Genomic DNA, 15,734 nt, shown 5'->3' on the forward strand with positions numbered 1-15,734 from the left:
GCTGCATCAAAAAGGCTCTCCTTCCTCTCACACTGTGTTCTTTATGTTACCATAGTAGCAGCGGGTCAGTTGGGTGAAGACACATTGCCTAGGTTGAAGGCTGCCTAGAAGGTTGACCTTTGCTGTAGGCTAGTCCGAAGCAGTGGTACGGGTTTCCAGAGATGATTTAAGGACAAACATCATTGGCTTCTGCTCAGGATTAGGATAGGTGGAATGAAGAATTGACATCCATCTCACTTATAACCCCAAAAGGGTCAAAGGACAAGACTTATTTGGATTTAAAACCTGAACTTGGCATATGAGATGGTTTGAGTGAAGGGGTGTACTTTTGGGGGACACTTACAGTACGGCATTAGACTGAATTCTCAGTGAAAGGAGCCCCTAACGTTTTCCTCCTGGATTACTTGTGGAGATTAGTGATGGGGAATGTGGCCGCCGGGGCCCTGGAGCCGGGCCGCGCGGAGGGCCAGGGTGGCAGGAGCCCTGTGGAGGTAGGGGACATGAGTGACCCCACACCCGCTCTCCAGAAGAAGAAGACGGCTCCCGTGAAGCTGCCCATGCCACCAGAAGATGAGCTGGACGAACGCTTCAAGATGGTTCTGGTGAGTTACTGAAACGTGTGGCCAGGGTGCTCCCAAAACATTCACGTCATAAAAGACTTTGGAAAAATACCCTTATCAGATGGCCTGTATTTTTACAGTAGTTTTCAGGTCAGCTTTTTTTTTGCTTAAACTGGTTAGATAAATTCAGTTGTTACTTAGGCAATCCTGTTTTGCTCATTCACCACATGTTTGTCAGCTGCCCCTAAGGGGAAGTTGAGCAACTTGTGATAGCTTACACGAAAGAGAACTTAAGACCAAAAGAGCGTTCCAACATTGCAACATCCTTATTTTTGCACTTCTTTCCACCAACCTGAAAAAAACAATGCAATCAAGACAATACAAATAAATCATCGACTTTATTTAGCTAGAGATTGTCCAAATTGGAAGTGGAAAGATGAAAAAGAAAGAAAATTAAATGATATCATAACTGACGTCCAGCAATATGTTTCAAACTGTTATAGTTGAAACTGCAATATTGAGTATACTTGGAGATGTGAATGAAGTGCGATGGTCATGGTCAGGGGTCGTACCCTTGACAGTAAAATGGCGGTTGAAGTACAAAATGTGGTAACACCGTTTCCTGCTATCATGTTTCTTTGTTGATCTTTTTTGTTTATTTATCTAAATAAATATATAATAATATACATTTTGATCTTAATTCAGATCCTATCTATTTCATAATGTTTTAATAATTTGGTTTAATTCTTGCTATTAATTGTCTTTCAGGTTTTTTTTTAAATAACTATAAAATATATATGTACTATTATTATTAGGGGTCCTAAGAAATCAGTAGGAAGGAAGCCTATTCTATTCGTTAATATTATTATTATTATTATTGTTATTTATTATTATTATCATCATTATAATTTAATCAAAATATATATTCACAAAATTTTAGCAACACTTTCCTCAGAAAACAAAAATCAACATTAAACATCAATCATTTACCACAAAAACTTGTACAACCACCACGCAAACTCATTAAAAAGAAATACTGATTAAAAATTATGTGCCTCAAAAGTTAGGCCTGGATAATACCATCTGTCATCTGGCTTTTATCAAAAAGAAATAGACGGATCTAATATAAAACTAGGTAGCAGACAGTGACAATTAAAGAAATTGCTTACAATGACACACAATGTGTTTAAGAGATGAATTGTATTCTCTTTCACACTTCACCTCACACCATTACAAATATAAAGGCTATCTTAGTATTTGATAAAATGTGCCCATTATATGCAAGTAAAATTAAGTGATATGGCTCCAAACAACTGAACTAGAAACACACCACATGCAGTATTTAATCAAATATAATATGCATCATAACTTCATTTTGATTTAGATTAAAGTAATCCATTTAGTTTGTAGGTTTATTAAGCCCCTTTCTTCTTTTTACAGAGCTCCATAAACCTGCCGCCAGACAAATTAGAGCTTCTAAGTCAGTATGACAATGAGAAGAAGTGGGAGCTTGTCTGTGACCAGGTAAGATTTGAATGTTTATCATGTCATCAAGATTTACTTAACCCTTAGCAGACTAATTAACCATTGAAAGGTAACCAGCCAAACCAACTACAACCCAACCTTAAGGACAACCCCAAACGGAAAAAACTATATCTACTGCCATCAGTGGACCTCAGTTGCCACCATTAACATGGCGAGGTTACAATGGTTTCAGCCAATCAGCAAGATAAATGGCAATTATGCCTTCTTCAAATTTTAAGGGTAAATTTCTCCCTGTATCGGGGTCATGTCCTGCATGTAGGCCTATGTGATTGTCCTGTATGTATGTGATTGTTGTCCTGCTTGTATGTAATTGTTGTTCACAACGAATGCACTTTACAGCCAAAGACAAACTTCTTGTGGGACAATAAAGTTTATCTTATCTTATCTTATCTTAATTAGCAGTGTTTCACCAGAGATGGAGCCCAACTTATGGTTTGGTTGTGTTTGGTTACTGTTTAAAATGTCATGAAGCTAAATATTAATGGAGCAATTGTAGCATCTTATATGAATAACGCATGGAACTGAAATATAGCATAAAAATCCACTGTGTTAACATTTGTTGAACATAGCAAATCGTCTTAAACTAATATACACATTACAACCACCATGGGGCATTAATGCATTGTCATGGAAACAGCGTGGTCTTCGGAAACATCATGTCACTAGATGGCAGTCTGTACATGCTAGAGTTTAACTTAATAAATGTGCACTGCCTTGTGTGGACCCCCCATCCCAGGAGCGCTTTCAGGTGAAAAGCCCCCCCTCCATTTATCTGACCAAGATCAAGGGCTTCTACCAGGACCAAGGAGGGGTGCCCCGCAAGGTGGGCACACACACACACACACACACATGTACACATCCACACACACACGCATGCATCCACACACATGCACTCATCATAAATGTATTGTTGCCAGTATTTATTTTCTAACTGTCAATCCATTATAAGTCTCTGAAAATACACTTTTTTTTTGTTTTGTCACTTTCAGTCAAAGAAGTGGATCCAAGAAGCGACCAAGGTGCTTAAAGACCTGGAAATATCCCTGCGCACTAACCATATCGGGTAAACATTGTCACCCCTGCCTCTCTTTTTAATCTGTGGTTTCAATGTTTTCCCACCTATTCACTTTCTGTTATTTTCGATCCTTGTGTTTCTGTGCAGATGGGCCCAGGAATTCCTTGACGAGGAGAACAGAGGTTTAGATATTCTGGTGGACTATCTGTCCTATGCACAGAGGGCTACGTAAGTCTAGAGACTTATGATTCATTCTTGATGTCTGGATGTTGTTTTTTTTTACTTTCAGTTGTTCACCAGTCGGTCTAATAATTGGTCCCGGGTTTTCCCCCAAAATGGTTTCGAAACTTTATGCATTGTTTTGAAAAAGTTGACACATCTCTGTTTATTTGCCCTGTATGGTGTGCAACCCCTTTTAACAACAGGTTTGATGTAGCGGATTCAGTGGTCAACGGCAGCCCGGCAGTGGAGAGAGCAAAATCTTTGGAGAGGTCACTGGAAGACTTGACTAAGAGCAGCTCCAGTACACAATCCCATGGCATGAGCAGAGCAGCGCGGGCCCTGACTGTGAGGTAAGATGGAGTCGCCTTGGCTCTGTAGCGTAAACATCATGCTCATGCTGATTGAGGCAGAGAAGTCCTTCATTTGGTTCCCATAATGCACGTCTCTCACAGTGTCATTTTTCCGTGTGATTTAAAAAATGCAATGATTATATACATTATGTACTTCAACTCCAAATGTCTATTGACCTGGACTGACAGGGCTGACAGGACACAGTGGGCACCTAATAATAATGAATCTTTTTATAATTGTTAGTGTCTATATATATTTATATATTTTTGTTTTGATTTTCAGATTTAGACTGTCAGCCGTTGATAGATTATAGCAATGCTTCATTTGTGTACTGCTAGTTTGAACGAAGACAAATTTATACTTTGCCACATAAAAAGTTGTTTTTCATTTAACTTAATGACATTTTAATTAATAATGATGAATGTGCATGCCGTACTTGAGTATTAATGTGATTCTGAACTTTAATTGACATGGACAGATTTGTCTGTTGTCGTGCATAATTACACATGGGCCTCCCCTGACTAAGACTGCACCCGGGGTCCTATTATAATTGCCAAGTTTCTATCAGTTGCATTTGCATACCTAAATATGTGCAAATATGTGGAGCCACTCTAGTCTTTCTATGCTAAATTGCTAGCTCAAGCTCATGAATTTACATATCTCTGTTTGGTATATTTTTTGTTTGGACCATTTGCAGAATCAGTAAAACTTTAAACAACAGGATTCACAAGAGGTCCCCCTTGGCCAGCCAAAGGGACGACGTGCATGTGTGCATCATGTGCCTGAGAGCGATCATGAATTATCAGGTATGGTTGGAGGCGTATCGCTCTGCTTTCCCTGATGTTATGTCCCTGATGTTATGTCCCTGATGTTATGTCCCTGATGTTATGTCCCTGATGTTATGTCCCTGATGTTATGTCCCTGATGTTATGTCCCTGATGTATGTTCCTAATAAGTTAAAGAAGCAGTGTGTAGGATTTAGTGGCATCTAGCAGTGGGGTTACAGATTGCAACCAACTGGATACCCCTCCTTTCCAATTTCTCTCTCCATTGACTACAGTTATGTCCAGGTTAATGTTTAACCTACGAGCTAGTTGAAATGTTACGTATTGCAACTTATCATTTCAATAGAAAAATCAACGGGGGAAAATTTGAGTATAATACAGTCACTGTTCATCATATTTTGAGATTATTGATGTGAAATGTACCCAAGATAAGGTGTCTACTGCTAGACACATGCAGGGACTTTTACAGATCAAAGATGGATATGCCACATTCAGCCTGCCACACATACTGTCTTCAAACTGCCAACGCTCCTGTCAAACATACCTTCCCATTGAGAGGACGCTTATCAATATCTCTCCTTCTCTTAGTCTGGGTTCAACCAGGTGATGAACCACCCCAGCTGTGTCAACAAGATCACTCTCGGCCTCAACAGCAGTAATCCCAGGTACGTCTATGAAGTGCGTGTGCGCGCGCGCGCGTGTGTGTGTGTGTGTGTGTGTGTGTGTGTGTGTGTGTGTGTGTGTGTGTGTGTGTGTGTGTGTGTGTGTGTGTGTGTGTGTGTGTGTGTGTGTGTGTGTGTGTGTGTGTGTGTGTGTGTGCGCATTAGCATGCATTACCGTTTTGTCCTGTCTGACAGAACCAAGGCCCTTGTGTTGGAGCTGCTGGCAGCCGTGTGTCTCGTGAGAGGGGGCCATGATATCATCCTCTCCGCCTTTGACAACTTCAAAGAGGTCTGTGTGTATGTGTGTGTGTGTGTGTGTGTGTGTGTGTGTGTGTCTCTCCATGACGTGTTTCCACAACCCGCTGTGCCTTGCGACTCCAAATAGTTTCACTTTTTCCATTGGTCCAGACTTCCCATATCTGGTTACTCATCCTCTGCATGATACTTCCTACTTATTTTATGCCAGTGTGTGTGTGTGTGTCTGTTTGAACCCTTCTAGCAGCCTTGACTCAACGGCAGCATTTTCAGTGCGATGTACTCGGTGTGATGCGTGTTCATTTTTAGCATGCATCACATCCAGAATGTAGACCTGTAGGACGTCCACTTCCTGCATGACTCATTACCTCAATGTGTGTTCTTCAATGTTTGGGCTGCGCTGCCCTTATCACGATCAGCAACAACTACTGTCACACTTCTACTTTCGTGGTTTTTATATATATATATCTATATATAAATACATATTCAGAACGGTGGAAAACCTTTGTTTTGAATTGTCATATCCATATTCTATAACACACTTCTTTTTTTCTTACACACTTCTTTTTCACTTCTTTGGTTTTCTTTTAACTCAACCCTTATAATGTGTGTGTGTGTGTGTGTGTGTGTGTGTGTGTGGGGGGGGAGGCTTTCAGTTCCTCTTATCAGTCGTCTGTTCTCCACACTGTCTCCACGCTGATTTTTTTTTAAAATCTGTCGCAAACTCCGAGTACAACCGGATTGCTAACAGCTGCCTCCCCGGTGTCTGTCCAGGTAAGCCGGGAGAAGAACCGCTTCGAGAAGCTGATGGAGTACTTCAACAACGACGACAGCAACCTCGACTTCATGGTGGGTCTGCTCAATGCGACAATGGCTGGCAGGCGTTCAGGCACGAAAAAAACCGAATGACTCACACGGAACCGTCTTCTGACCGTTTTGTCACTGTCAAACCCCCCTTCTGCCCCCAGGTGGCCTGCATGCAGTTCATAAACATCGTGGTGCACTCTGTGGAGAACATGAACCTCCGCGTCCACCTGCAGTATGAGTTCACCCACCAGGGGCTGGACGACTATCTGGAGGTGAGGACGGACCCGACACTATGCTGCACTATTTATACTATTAATACTAGTGGTGTTCTGTCCAAAGCAACTTGACGTACAGATACGTCCGTTAATCATCAATCGTCATTGGGGTTTGAAACCCAGAACCTTTCAGTTGGGAGTACCCCGTACCACCCTAGACCCTATCCTGCCCCCGTGTTTTTTATGATCTTTGTTTTTCTGTGTGTTTCTGTGTCTGTGGTTCTGTATACGATTCTGTGTGTTTCTGTATGTGATTATGTGTGGTGTGTTTTTCTGTATCTGATTCTGTGTGTGGATTTCTGTATGTGATTATATGTGATGTTTGTCTCTATCTGTGTCTGAGTGATCATGTGCGTGTGTGTGTGTGTCCATGTGTGTGCATTAGAAGCTGAAGAAGACGGAGAGTGAGAAGTTGCAGGTGCAGATCCAGGCCTACCTGGACAACGTGTGTGACGTGGGGGCATTGCTGGAGGACGCAGAGTGCAGAGATGGGGGGATGGAGCATGTGGACGAACTGCACGAACACAACGCTCTGGTGGGCCATGAACGCGCGCACACACACACACACACACACACACACACACACACACACACACACACACACACACACACACACACACACACACACACACACACACACACACACACACACACCCCAGATCCAGGACGGGGAAGAAATTCTTCCACAATGTTTTTTCTTATTATTATTTTTTCTGAAATAAAAATGATTACACACTGATGCCTCATGGCCACTGCCAGACACACACTCGTTGTTAACACAAGCACTTGTTGTGTTCTGTGTTATGCAGCTGAGTAGCAGGCTACGGGAGCTGGAGGGACAGGCAGCGGAGAGAGTGACCCAACTAGAGGCCCAGCTGCTGCAGTCTACCAAGGAGACGGAGCTGCTGAAGGTAACGCGCTGTTGGCGATGCACAGCTTTCACACACCCACACAACAGCGTTCATTAAGCAACACATAGTCTCACAATTCAGACATCAGAGTAGTAGTCGTAAGCAAGACAGCAGACTAGCTCAAATCTGGGAGAGCAAGGCGTTTCACTTTCTTTCGATCTTTATTTTCTCCGCCAATCATGGGGCTGGAGGCGGCCATCTGAAGGCAGGTAATTGGCCAACAGTGAAACACAAACTCCCAAAGCCAGCATAAGTAAATAAGTCAACTTTGCCTGGTGGAAACCGGACACCGACATTCCTAGAAAAAGTGTCAATAAAGGTTTGAGATCAACACAGTGTGGGCAGGCCACTGTAGAAATACCCTTATGCAAAGCCACCATGCAATAAAAACCCCTCCTGAAAGGTTGCCACTCGCACAAATGAGTTTGTCTTTGGTAGAACATCTCTCAAATGAAAACAGGAAACAAGGCGTAACTCCCCACTTTCAGGTCTTGGTTTCCGGCCAAGCCTCTTTGCCGTCCCCCCCCCGCCCAGAAGTTCTTACAGACGGCTGGAGCTGAGATTAGGCAATATTGAACAATACCGAGTTGCTCATTCAGTTCTCAGTGAATCATTTCGGTTAGATTCAAAGACCACGGAGCAACGGTAGCGCCGACGCCTTACCAAACGGCTGCTCTTTGAAGTAGACGTTGTGATGGGTGTCAGCTGTGGCTTTAGTGGAAGCTCACTTACTTTTAACCTGGGTTGTGATTTATCATGTTCTAAGTTACAATGGGTAGGAGAGCCACCACTATGGATACGAAAATGGCTCACTCCAACAAAACTGTTCCATTAAACGTACCATATTAAAACCACATTAGAGGAAATATTCATTTCTTTCACCATATCTTTTTGGTTACACATTGTATTGGACCTCTTTTGAGATGAGCTGTTCGTTTAAATTGTTAATCGTTAAATTTCACGGGAAAAGACACCTTTACCTGACGTATATAATTAATGGAAATGGATTTGCTTGGTTGAATCTCACTATTTTTCCGCTATTAAATCCAACTTTGCAAGGAATATAATAGGAATTTTCCTCGTCAACCTAAGGCCCTTAAGCATGCATATGTCTCCATTGTGTCTGTGCGTGCGTGTGTGTGTATGTAAGTAATTGTGTCAGACTACTTGTATATGTGCGTTTGCTTTTGTGTTTATTTTTTTCGTGTGCCCATGTGTTCATGTTTTTTTATGGGTTTTGCATGTGTGTGTGTTAGTGTTTTGTGTGTGTGGCATGTGTTAATGTTTTGTGTGTGTTTATGTTGTGTGTGTGTATGTGTTAATGTTTTGTATGCATATGTGTTAATGTTTTTGTACGAGTATGTTAATGTTTTTGGTGTGCGTGTTAGTATGCTAATGTTTTGTGTGTTTTACGTTCTGTGTGCGTGTTAATGCGTTTCGTGCGTGCATGTGTTAACGCGTGGTACGTTTACATCCTGTGCGTGGCCGTGTGCAGGAGAGCCTGCGGGAGTCCTGCTCTCAGATCAGCTTCCTGCAGCAGCGGGAGCGGGAGAGGGAGCTGGAAAGGGAGCGCGAGAAGGAGCAGGAGCGCTTCAGCCCGGCCTCCTCCTCCACCTCCACCACCACCACCACCACCACCACCTCCGCCTCCCCCCCGGGCTCCTCCTCCCCTTCGGAGCTGGAGCTCAAGGTGCAGGAGCTGCAGGAGAAGGGTCTGCTCCGTCTGGAACGCACTGCCTCCGGGAGCCTCGACCTGCAGGTGGTGCCCGTCACCGTGACGGAGTACGTCCAGGCCCCGCCCTCCCAACCACAGACCGCCGCCACCCCTGCGCCGGGCACCCAGGCTCCTGCCTCTTCTCCTCCGCCCCCTCCTCCTCCTTTACCGGGTGGGGCCCCACCTCCGCCACCTCCACCCCCACCTGCTCCGGGGTTGGACTGCACGGACTCCCCCCAAGCCCCGCCCCCGCCCCCGCCCCCACCTCCACCTCCTCCAGGTCCGGGAGGATGTCCGCCGCCGCCCCCTCCCCCTCCCCCACCGGGTGTTGGACCACCGCCACCCCCTCCCCCGCCCGGCGCCGGACCACCCCCACCTCCACCCGGGCTCATGTCCACCGCTCCAAACAGCCTGCCTGGTAAGGAGACTCCACCTCAAGGTTGAGAAAGTACATTATGAAATGATTATAATCTATAGATTATAGAATGATTATAGAATGATTATAGATTATATTATCCCAAATGTAGTGCACCTATTATCCTGTTCTGCTTCTATTTCTCTCCCTCTTAGTCTTTCCTTGTCTCTCTGTCCGTTATTATCTCAATTTCCCCTCTCTTTTCTGAATTTAACTATTTTTATCTAACCCTCTCTCTCTCTGCCTCTCTGTCTCTCTCTCTCTCTATAGTTAAGAGCAGGAAGGCCATCCAGACTAAGTTCCGCATGCCGCTGTTAAACTGGCAGGCTCTGAAGCCCAACCAGGTGACAGGCACGGTCTTTAACGAGCTGGATGACGAGCAGGTGTTGGACGTAAGTCGCCATTTTCCCTCCGATTTGACCCCGAAACCATCCTCCGATTCCTCTACCGTCACCTTTACATTTAGCGGAAGAAAACCCTTTTTCTTCCAACTTGACTTAGAAGTTAGGCTTAATATTTTTACTGTTACATACGGCAGGACATACTCCAAAACGACACACTACAATAAGATTTAAAAAGACAAAAAACATGAAATTCAATAAAATTACAAACTATAAAATCTTTTTCCAAAAAGTACATTTTAAAAATGAATTAATATATCCTAATTCTAACACAGACGCAATTTCAAACACGTGCATGTTTGCTTTTTGTGTTCATGTGCAGGAGCTCAACATGGAGATGTTTGAGGAGCAGTTCAAGACCAAGGCCCAGGGCGCCCCGCCCGACCTGTCCACTCTGAAGGTGAAGGTGGCCCAGAAGGCGCCCACCAAGGTCTCCCTCTTGGACACCAACAAGGCCAAGAACCTGGCCATCACCCTGCGCAAGGCCGGCACGAGCCCAGACAACATCTGCATCGCCATCGACACGTATGGACCACCTCTGTTCTAAACATCTAACGCTGGGCTCTTCTAACACCTGTCGCCTTCGTGTTCCTACACAAAACACTGTTATGAACCCGGGCCTTTGGGTATGTGTGTGTTTATAAGAGTGCAGGTTCCGGGATTCGATTGGTTGGTGTAAATAGCTGTTGTTTGGATGCTCATTTTAATTTCCACTATAGTAGATGCCGTTCACACAGAAAAAAGTCTCTCTGTGTCTGTTTCTCTGGGTTCCTCTTGTACTGACCTAACCAGGTACTAACCTCGCTATCTCTGTGTCTCCCTTCCTATACTGTCCTCACAAGGGTCTAAAACTGTGTGTAGTTGTGTGTGTGTGTGTGTGTGTGTCTGTGTGTGTCTCTGTCTCTCTGGGTTCCACCTAAACTTTCCTCACCAGGTTCTGAACACTTTCTGTGTCCCTCTGGTTTCCTCCTATACCGTCCTCACCAGACAGACACCAGACACTCCGTCCATCTCTCTCCCCCCCCCCCCCCACCGCAGCTACTGAACTCTGTGTGTCCCCCACGGTGGGCTCTCCCTATAACCTCCCCAGGTACGACCAGCAGGCGCTGGGCCTGGACTTCCTGGAGCTGCTGGAGCGCTTCATCCCGTCGGACTACGAGATGAAGCTGCTGGTCAATTACGAGAAGGAGGGCCGTGAAATGGAGGCGCTGACGGACGAAGACCGCTTCGTGCTCCGCTTCGGGAGGATCCCGCGGCTGAGTCAGCGCATCAGCACGCTCACCTTCATGGGCAACTTCCCCGAGACGGTGAAACGGCTGCAGCCCGTACGTTCCTTCAACCTGACTTCATCGTTTTTTCGAGCTGTAGTCTCTGCTCTGGTTTCTTTGACGTGTCCCGTGTCCCTTTCACAGCAACTGGACTCCCTCATCTCTGCGTCCATGTCCATCAAGTCCTCGCCCAAGCTGAAGAAGATGCTGGAAGTGAGTATCAGTATGAGGGGGTTTCAGGTTTTAAGGAATACTATGAAGCACGATAAGAGTACATACATTGACAAGTCATTGACATTAGTTAATGCGGTACTACACATTATTATATAGCATTATTATATAGTTGTTGCTGATCGTGATAAGGGCAGCGCAGCCCAAACATTGAAGAACACACATTGAGGTAATGAGTCATGCAGGAAGTGGACGTCCTACAGGTCTACATTCTGGATGTGATGCATGCTAAAAATGAACACGCATCACACCGAGTACGTCGCGCTGAAAATGCTGCCGTTGAGTCAAGTAAGGGGTAGGGTTAGGGTTACTCCTAGCCCTTACCCTATTAAATAATGTATAAATACTGCCTTAGTTAACCACCATCACCTCAGTGAACCTAAACACCATTTGTAAACCTCTCTCTCTCTCTCTCTCTCTCTCTCTCTCTCTCTCTCTCTCTCTCTCTCTCTCTCTCTCTCTCTCTCTCTCTCTCTCTCTCTCTCTCTCTCTCTCTCTCTCTCTCTCAGATCATCCTGGCGTTCGGGAACTACATGAATAGCAGCAAGAGGGGCGCGGCAGGCGGCTTCCGACTGCAGAGCCTGGATCTCGTGAGTCACTCCTCTCCCTGATTTTGCGCGTTCTTTTTTTTTTCTTCTTCCAAACTCGTTTGAAATGAGCTTTCTGAGCCCTCTTTGTGCGGCTCATCGCGCCAGCCTCCCCTTCTTGATTGAGCCCCCCCCTTTCTCGTCCAGTGCCTTCCTTTTTTTAATCGCCTCCTTTTTGTCCCGACGTTCGGCTCCATGCGCCTCGCACTTGACCGCTCCAGTTGCTGGAGACCAAGTCGACGGACCGCTCCCAGACCCTGCTGCACTTCATCACCAGCGTCATCCAGGAGAAGTACCCGGACCTGGCCACCTTCCACACCGAGCTGCACTTTGTGGATAAGGCCGCGCTGGGTAACACTCACCGCACATATGCCCGCTTTTTCATCCATTCACTCTCACAATGGAGTATCCGCATGGCCACAATTATTGATGCGTTGTCAAGTGTTTACGTTCCCGTTGAGACGAGTTGCTGTTATTCCCAGACTTATTTGAAGTGATTTATTCTATGTTATTATCAGCTGTAAAAAAAAAATAATAATAAATATGTCACAAATGCATACTTATTTTTTTTCAGTGGAAGGAGCTCACCTCGACGTTCCTTGTAGGGGACGGACACCGTATTTATTCTAACGCTTAACGCCGTTGTATTCTAGTGTCAATGGACGGCATCCTCCACGACATCCACGTCCTGCAGCGTGGCATGGAGATGACCAAGAAGGAGTTCCTGGTGCAAGAGGACAACCAGGTGCTGCAGGACTTTGTGAAGACCAACAGCAACCAGCTGGACTCGCTGGTCAAAGACGGCAAGACGGCACAGGTTGGAGCCCGGTTCCATTCAAATCCAACTTTATTTATATAGGGTTTTTTTTTTTTACGTGCCAAAAAGCACCGCAAAGAGTTAAACGTGGCAAACGGAGAACAAGAAATTAGTTTCAAATAGCACAAATATGTATGTAATCTTTTTTTTAATATATATATATATATAAAAAAAGACGGTTTAATCAAATCTTTTACACTAACCCACGCAGGGGGACAGGGTAACTTAGGATTTTATTTGGTCTTCGACTCCCAGCCGAAAGGTCTTGGGTCTGATCCCCCAGTTTTCCCAGAACTGCGTGTAGGCATCTTTTGAGCAAGAAGTCCTAAACCCCTTACCTGAATTCACTGCAAGTCACCTGGATACAAAGTTTCCAATTATCACCAAATACTATAAACAGCGTCACTAACCAACAGCTCGGTGTGTCTCGTCTTCCCCCGTTTCCCAGGAGGCGTATGGCTCCGTGGTGGAGTACTTTGGAGAGAACCCAAAGACCACGCAGCCGTCCGTGTTCTTCCCCACCTTCGCCCGCTTCGTGAAGGCTTACAAGGTTAGCGTGGTTTGGCGCTAAAGCCTCCCGTCGGTTCGTAACGGTAGCCTTCAGCGTGTTTCACACGAGTCTCTTGTGTTGGGTGTGATCGCAGAAAGCCGAGAAGGACAACGAGCAGAAGAAGAAAGCGGAGTTGGACAGCAGTGATACCAGCGCAGGCTCTCCCTCTCCCCGGAAACCTGGCTCAGCAAAGGTAAACCCATGAACAATATTGACGTCATGCTGTTCAGCATCGGTTCCTTTGTTTTCTTTTCCTGTTTTTGGTCAAAACTTTTGTCATCGAGTTTTTGAAATTCGTAGCTGACATTTTCCCTCACGTTCAGCCATTATCATCATCGATCATTATCATCAACAATCAGTGTACTGGCATAATGTCGTCATTAGCTACCGATGGGAGGCAAACGGTGGTCATATTCAAACAACCTTTTTAGTTTATTTCACAACCGCTATCATCATCTACGCACCCAATCATTTAAATGATGTAAAAAAGAAACAACGCCTCAGAAGGTAGTGTGGACATATGAAGTAATGTACGCATTAAGGGCTGTTTATGGTCCCACGTTCATGCAACGCAAGGGGGCTACGGACCCCTTATATCCTTGCGGACCCTCCTTGCGTCCGCCGCAAGGGCCTGACGTGCGCCTCCCAAAAATTCGAACCTTCCGTCGATTGTGATTCGTTGTGATCGGTCCACTCACTAAAACCCGACGCAGAACCAAAACAGGTTCACGACTGTGTCGAAGCGTCTGCGGGGTCGTCGCGTCGACGTGGAACCATAATCAGCCCTTTAGAGTCAGGGGTCGCGTGCATGTGTTTCGACCTGTACTGTGCTCACTATTGAACCCCTCTCTCTCTGCACCGACGGCAGTCCCCCATGAACCAGAAGATGCCTCCCATGGACTTCATGGCGGAGCTGAAGAAGAGGCAGGTGAAGCCTCAGGTCCGCGAGGGGAAGGACGGCGCGCTGGAGGACATCATTACAGGTACAACTCACGTGACCCCCCCCCCCCTTCCCTACCCCAACGTTATTTTCTCACCAACCCCTCCTCCTCCTCCTCCTCCTCCTCCTCCTCCAATCATACTCTTTGTTGTTGTAACCGCTCTCTAGACGAGTCCTGTCATTGACTTATCTATATATCATTTTTCATATCCTGTAAAGTTGTTTTATTTTGTATCTTTTTATCTATTTGCTTTATATCAGCAACATACCGTGAGATATAATACAACAACGTAAAAATGTTTCATGAATGTGATTTGTGTTGTACGTACGTTTCCTTATATTTCAAAATATATCAAAATGATTGATATTCATACACTGTGTTCTAGTGAAGCTCCAGCTCTGTGTAAATGAACCTATTTCTGTTCTGTTTTCTGTCTTCCGTCAGACTTGAGGAACACTCCCTACAGAAGGACGGACGCACGGCGGTCTGGCCAGCAACCAGACCCCTGAACCAGCACTCAAAACACACACAACACACACTCTGGAGCTGTACTGTAGATACCGTGTAGAGTGCTAGTTCTACTAACGTGCTTGTTGTAATACTTAACATAAGCTGCAGGTGACATTCTGCTTATATACTGCCAAATTCGGTTTTGTGAATGATGTACATATTATGAATTGGGCGCTTTCAAGAATTTCTTGATTAAGAACATCTCAAACCAATAAAGTTTTTTTTCTTACATCTCTTGCGCATGGATCTTGTTTTTTTATGATAGACGACCTTCCTGAATAAGAGGAAAAAAGCTGCCAGACGCCGTGACTGTACAAGAGAGCTGCACTTTATTAAGACACACAAACACAGCAAATTATGTACAAAAAGAAGGCAGAGTTCAACCGCCAACCTTCTCACAGGGAAAGAAAAACACACGTTTCTCACAGAACATCATGGCATCCACACTGATAAATTAGTTATCTCCAGTATCGGTAGGCTCTTTAAATTTTTATATATTCTTATATAGTAGATCTATTTTCGGTAATATTATTCTGTTCGTATATCACACTAATCTACAAAAAATGGGAGAAAATCCCTCCATGGGAAGAGTTACACCACTAGGTGATTTTTTTTTTTTAAGTTTGGGCTGCGTTGAAGCTCTAATACTTTCCACTCACGCATTACTTAAGATTCACAATCTTTGTCATCATCCTCATATCATTGTCATCTTCCTCATCATCATCATCATCATCATCAACACATAAGACTGAGCATGCCTGTGTCCCAGACACCGAAATAATGTTTCATTCCTTACAGCTGTGAACCATTAATATTAAAAACCTCTTAATATTCTCCAACTTTTTCTCTCATATATTTTTTGATAACACATAGACAACATTTTTCAACTGCACCGTGCAATTGCTTGAGACT

At 44.8% G+C, this 15,734-nt stretch overlaps 2 protein-coding genes across 2 annotated transcripts in view; one reads left to right on the forward strand and one right to left on the reverse strand.

The window, feature by feature from the left end:
• The first annotated feature begins 67 nt into the window (after positions 1-67).
• Positions 68-15,041, forward strand: fmnl1a (formin-like 1a). Its single transcript, XM_084488273.1, has 25 exons — positions 68-602; positions 2,001-2,084; positions 2,842-2,928; positions 3,095-3,168; positions 3,268-3,348; positions 3,546-3,692; positions 4,391-4,499; positions 5,067-5,143; positions 5,336-5,429; positions 6,170-6,244; positions 6,364-6,474; positions 6,863-7,012; positions 7,287-7,388; positions 8,884-9,520; positions 9,788-9,909; positions 10,241-10,443; positions 11,009-11,243; positions 11,331-11,399; positions 11,927-12,007; positions 12,226-12,355; positions 12,658-12,821; positions 13,270-13,371; positions 13,466-13,564; positions 14,240-14,354; positions 14,757-15,041. Exons 1-25 carry the CDS (start codon positions 420-422, stop codon positions 14,819-14,821), a joined length of 3,396 nt encoding a protein of 1,131 aa, XP_084344399.1. The 5' UTR covers positions 68-419; the 3' UTR covers positions 14,822-15,041.
• A 160-nt stretch (positions 15,042-15,201) lies between these two features.
• Positions 15,202-15,734, reverse strand: part of srcin1a (SRC kinase signaling inhibitor 1a) — a gene marked incomplete at its 3' end in the record, with an annotated part of 38,864 nt that continues 38,331 nt past the window's right edge. Inside the window, exon 19 of the mRNA XM_084488475.1 lies at positions 15,202-15,213. Coding sequence (XP_084344601.1) covers positions 15,202-15,213 — 12 coding nt within the window. The remainder of the gene's footprint in view (positions 15,214-15,734) is intronic.

Source organism: Micromesistius poutassou, assembly GCF_964030765.1.
Source record: "Micromesistius poutassou genome assembly, chromosome: 1".
Lineage (NCBI taxonomy): Eukaryota > Metazoa > Chordata > Actinopteri > Gadiformes > Gadidae > Micromesistius > Micromesistius poutassou.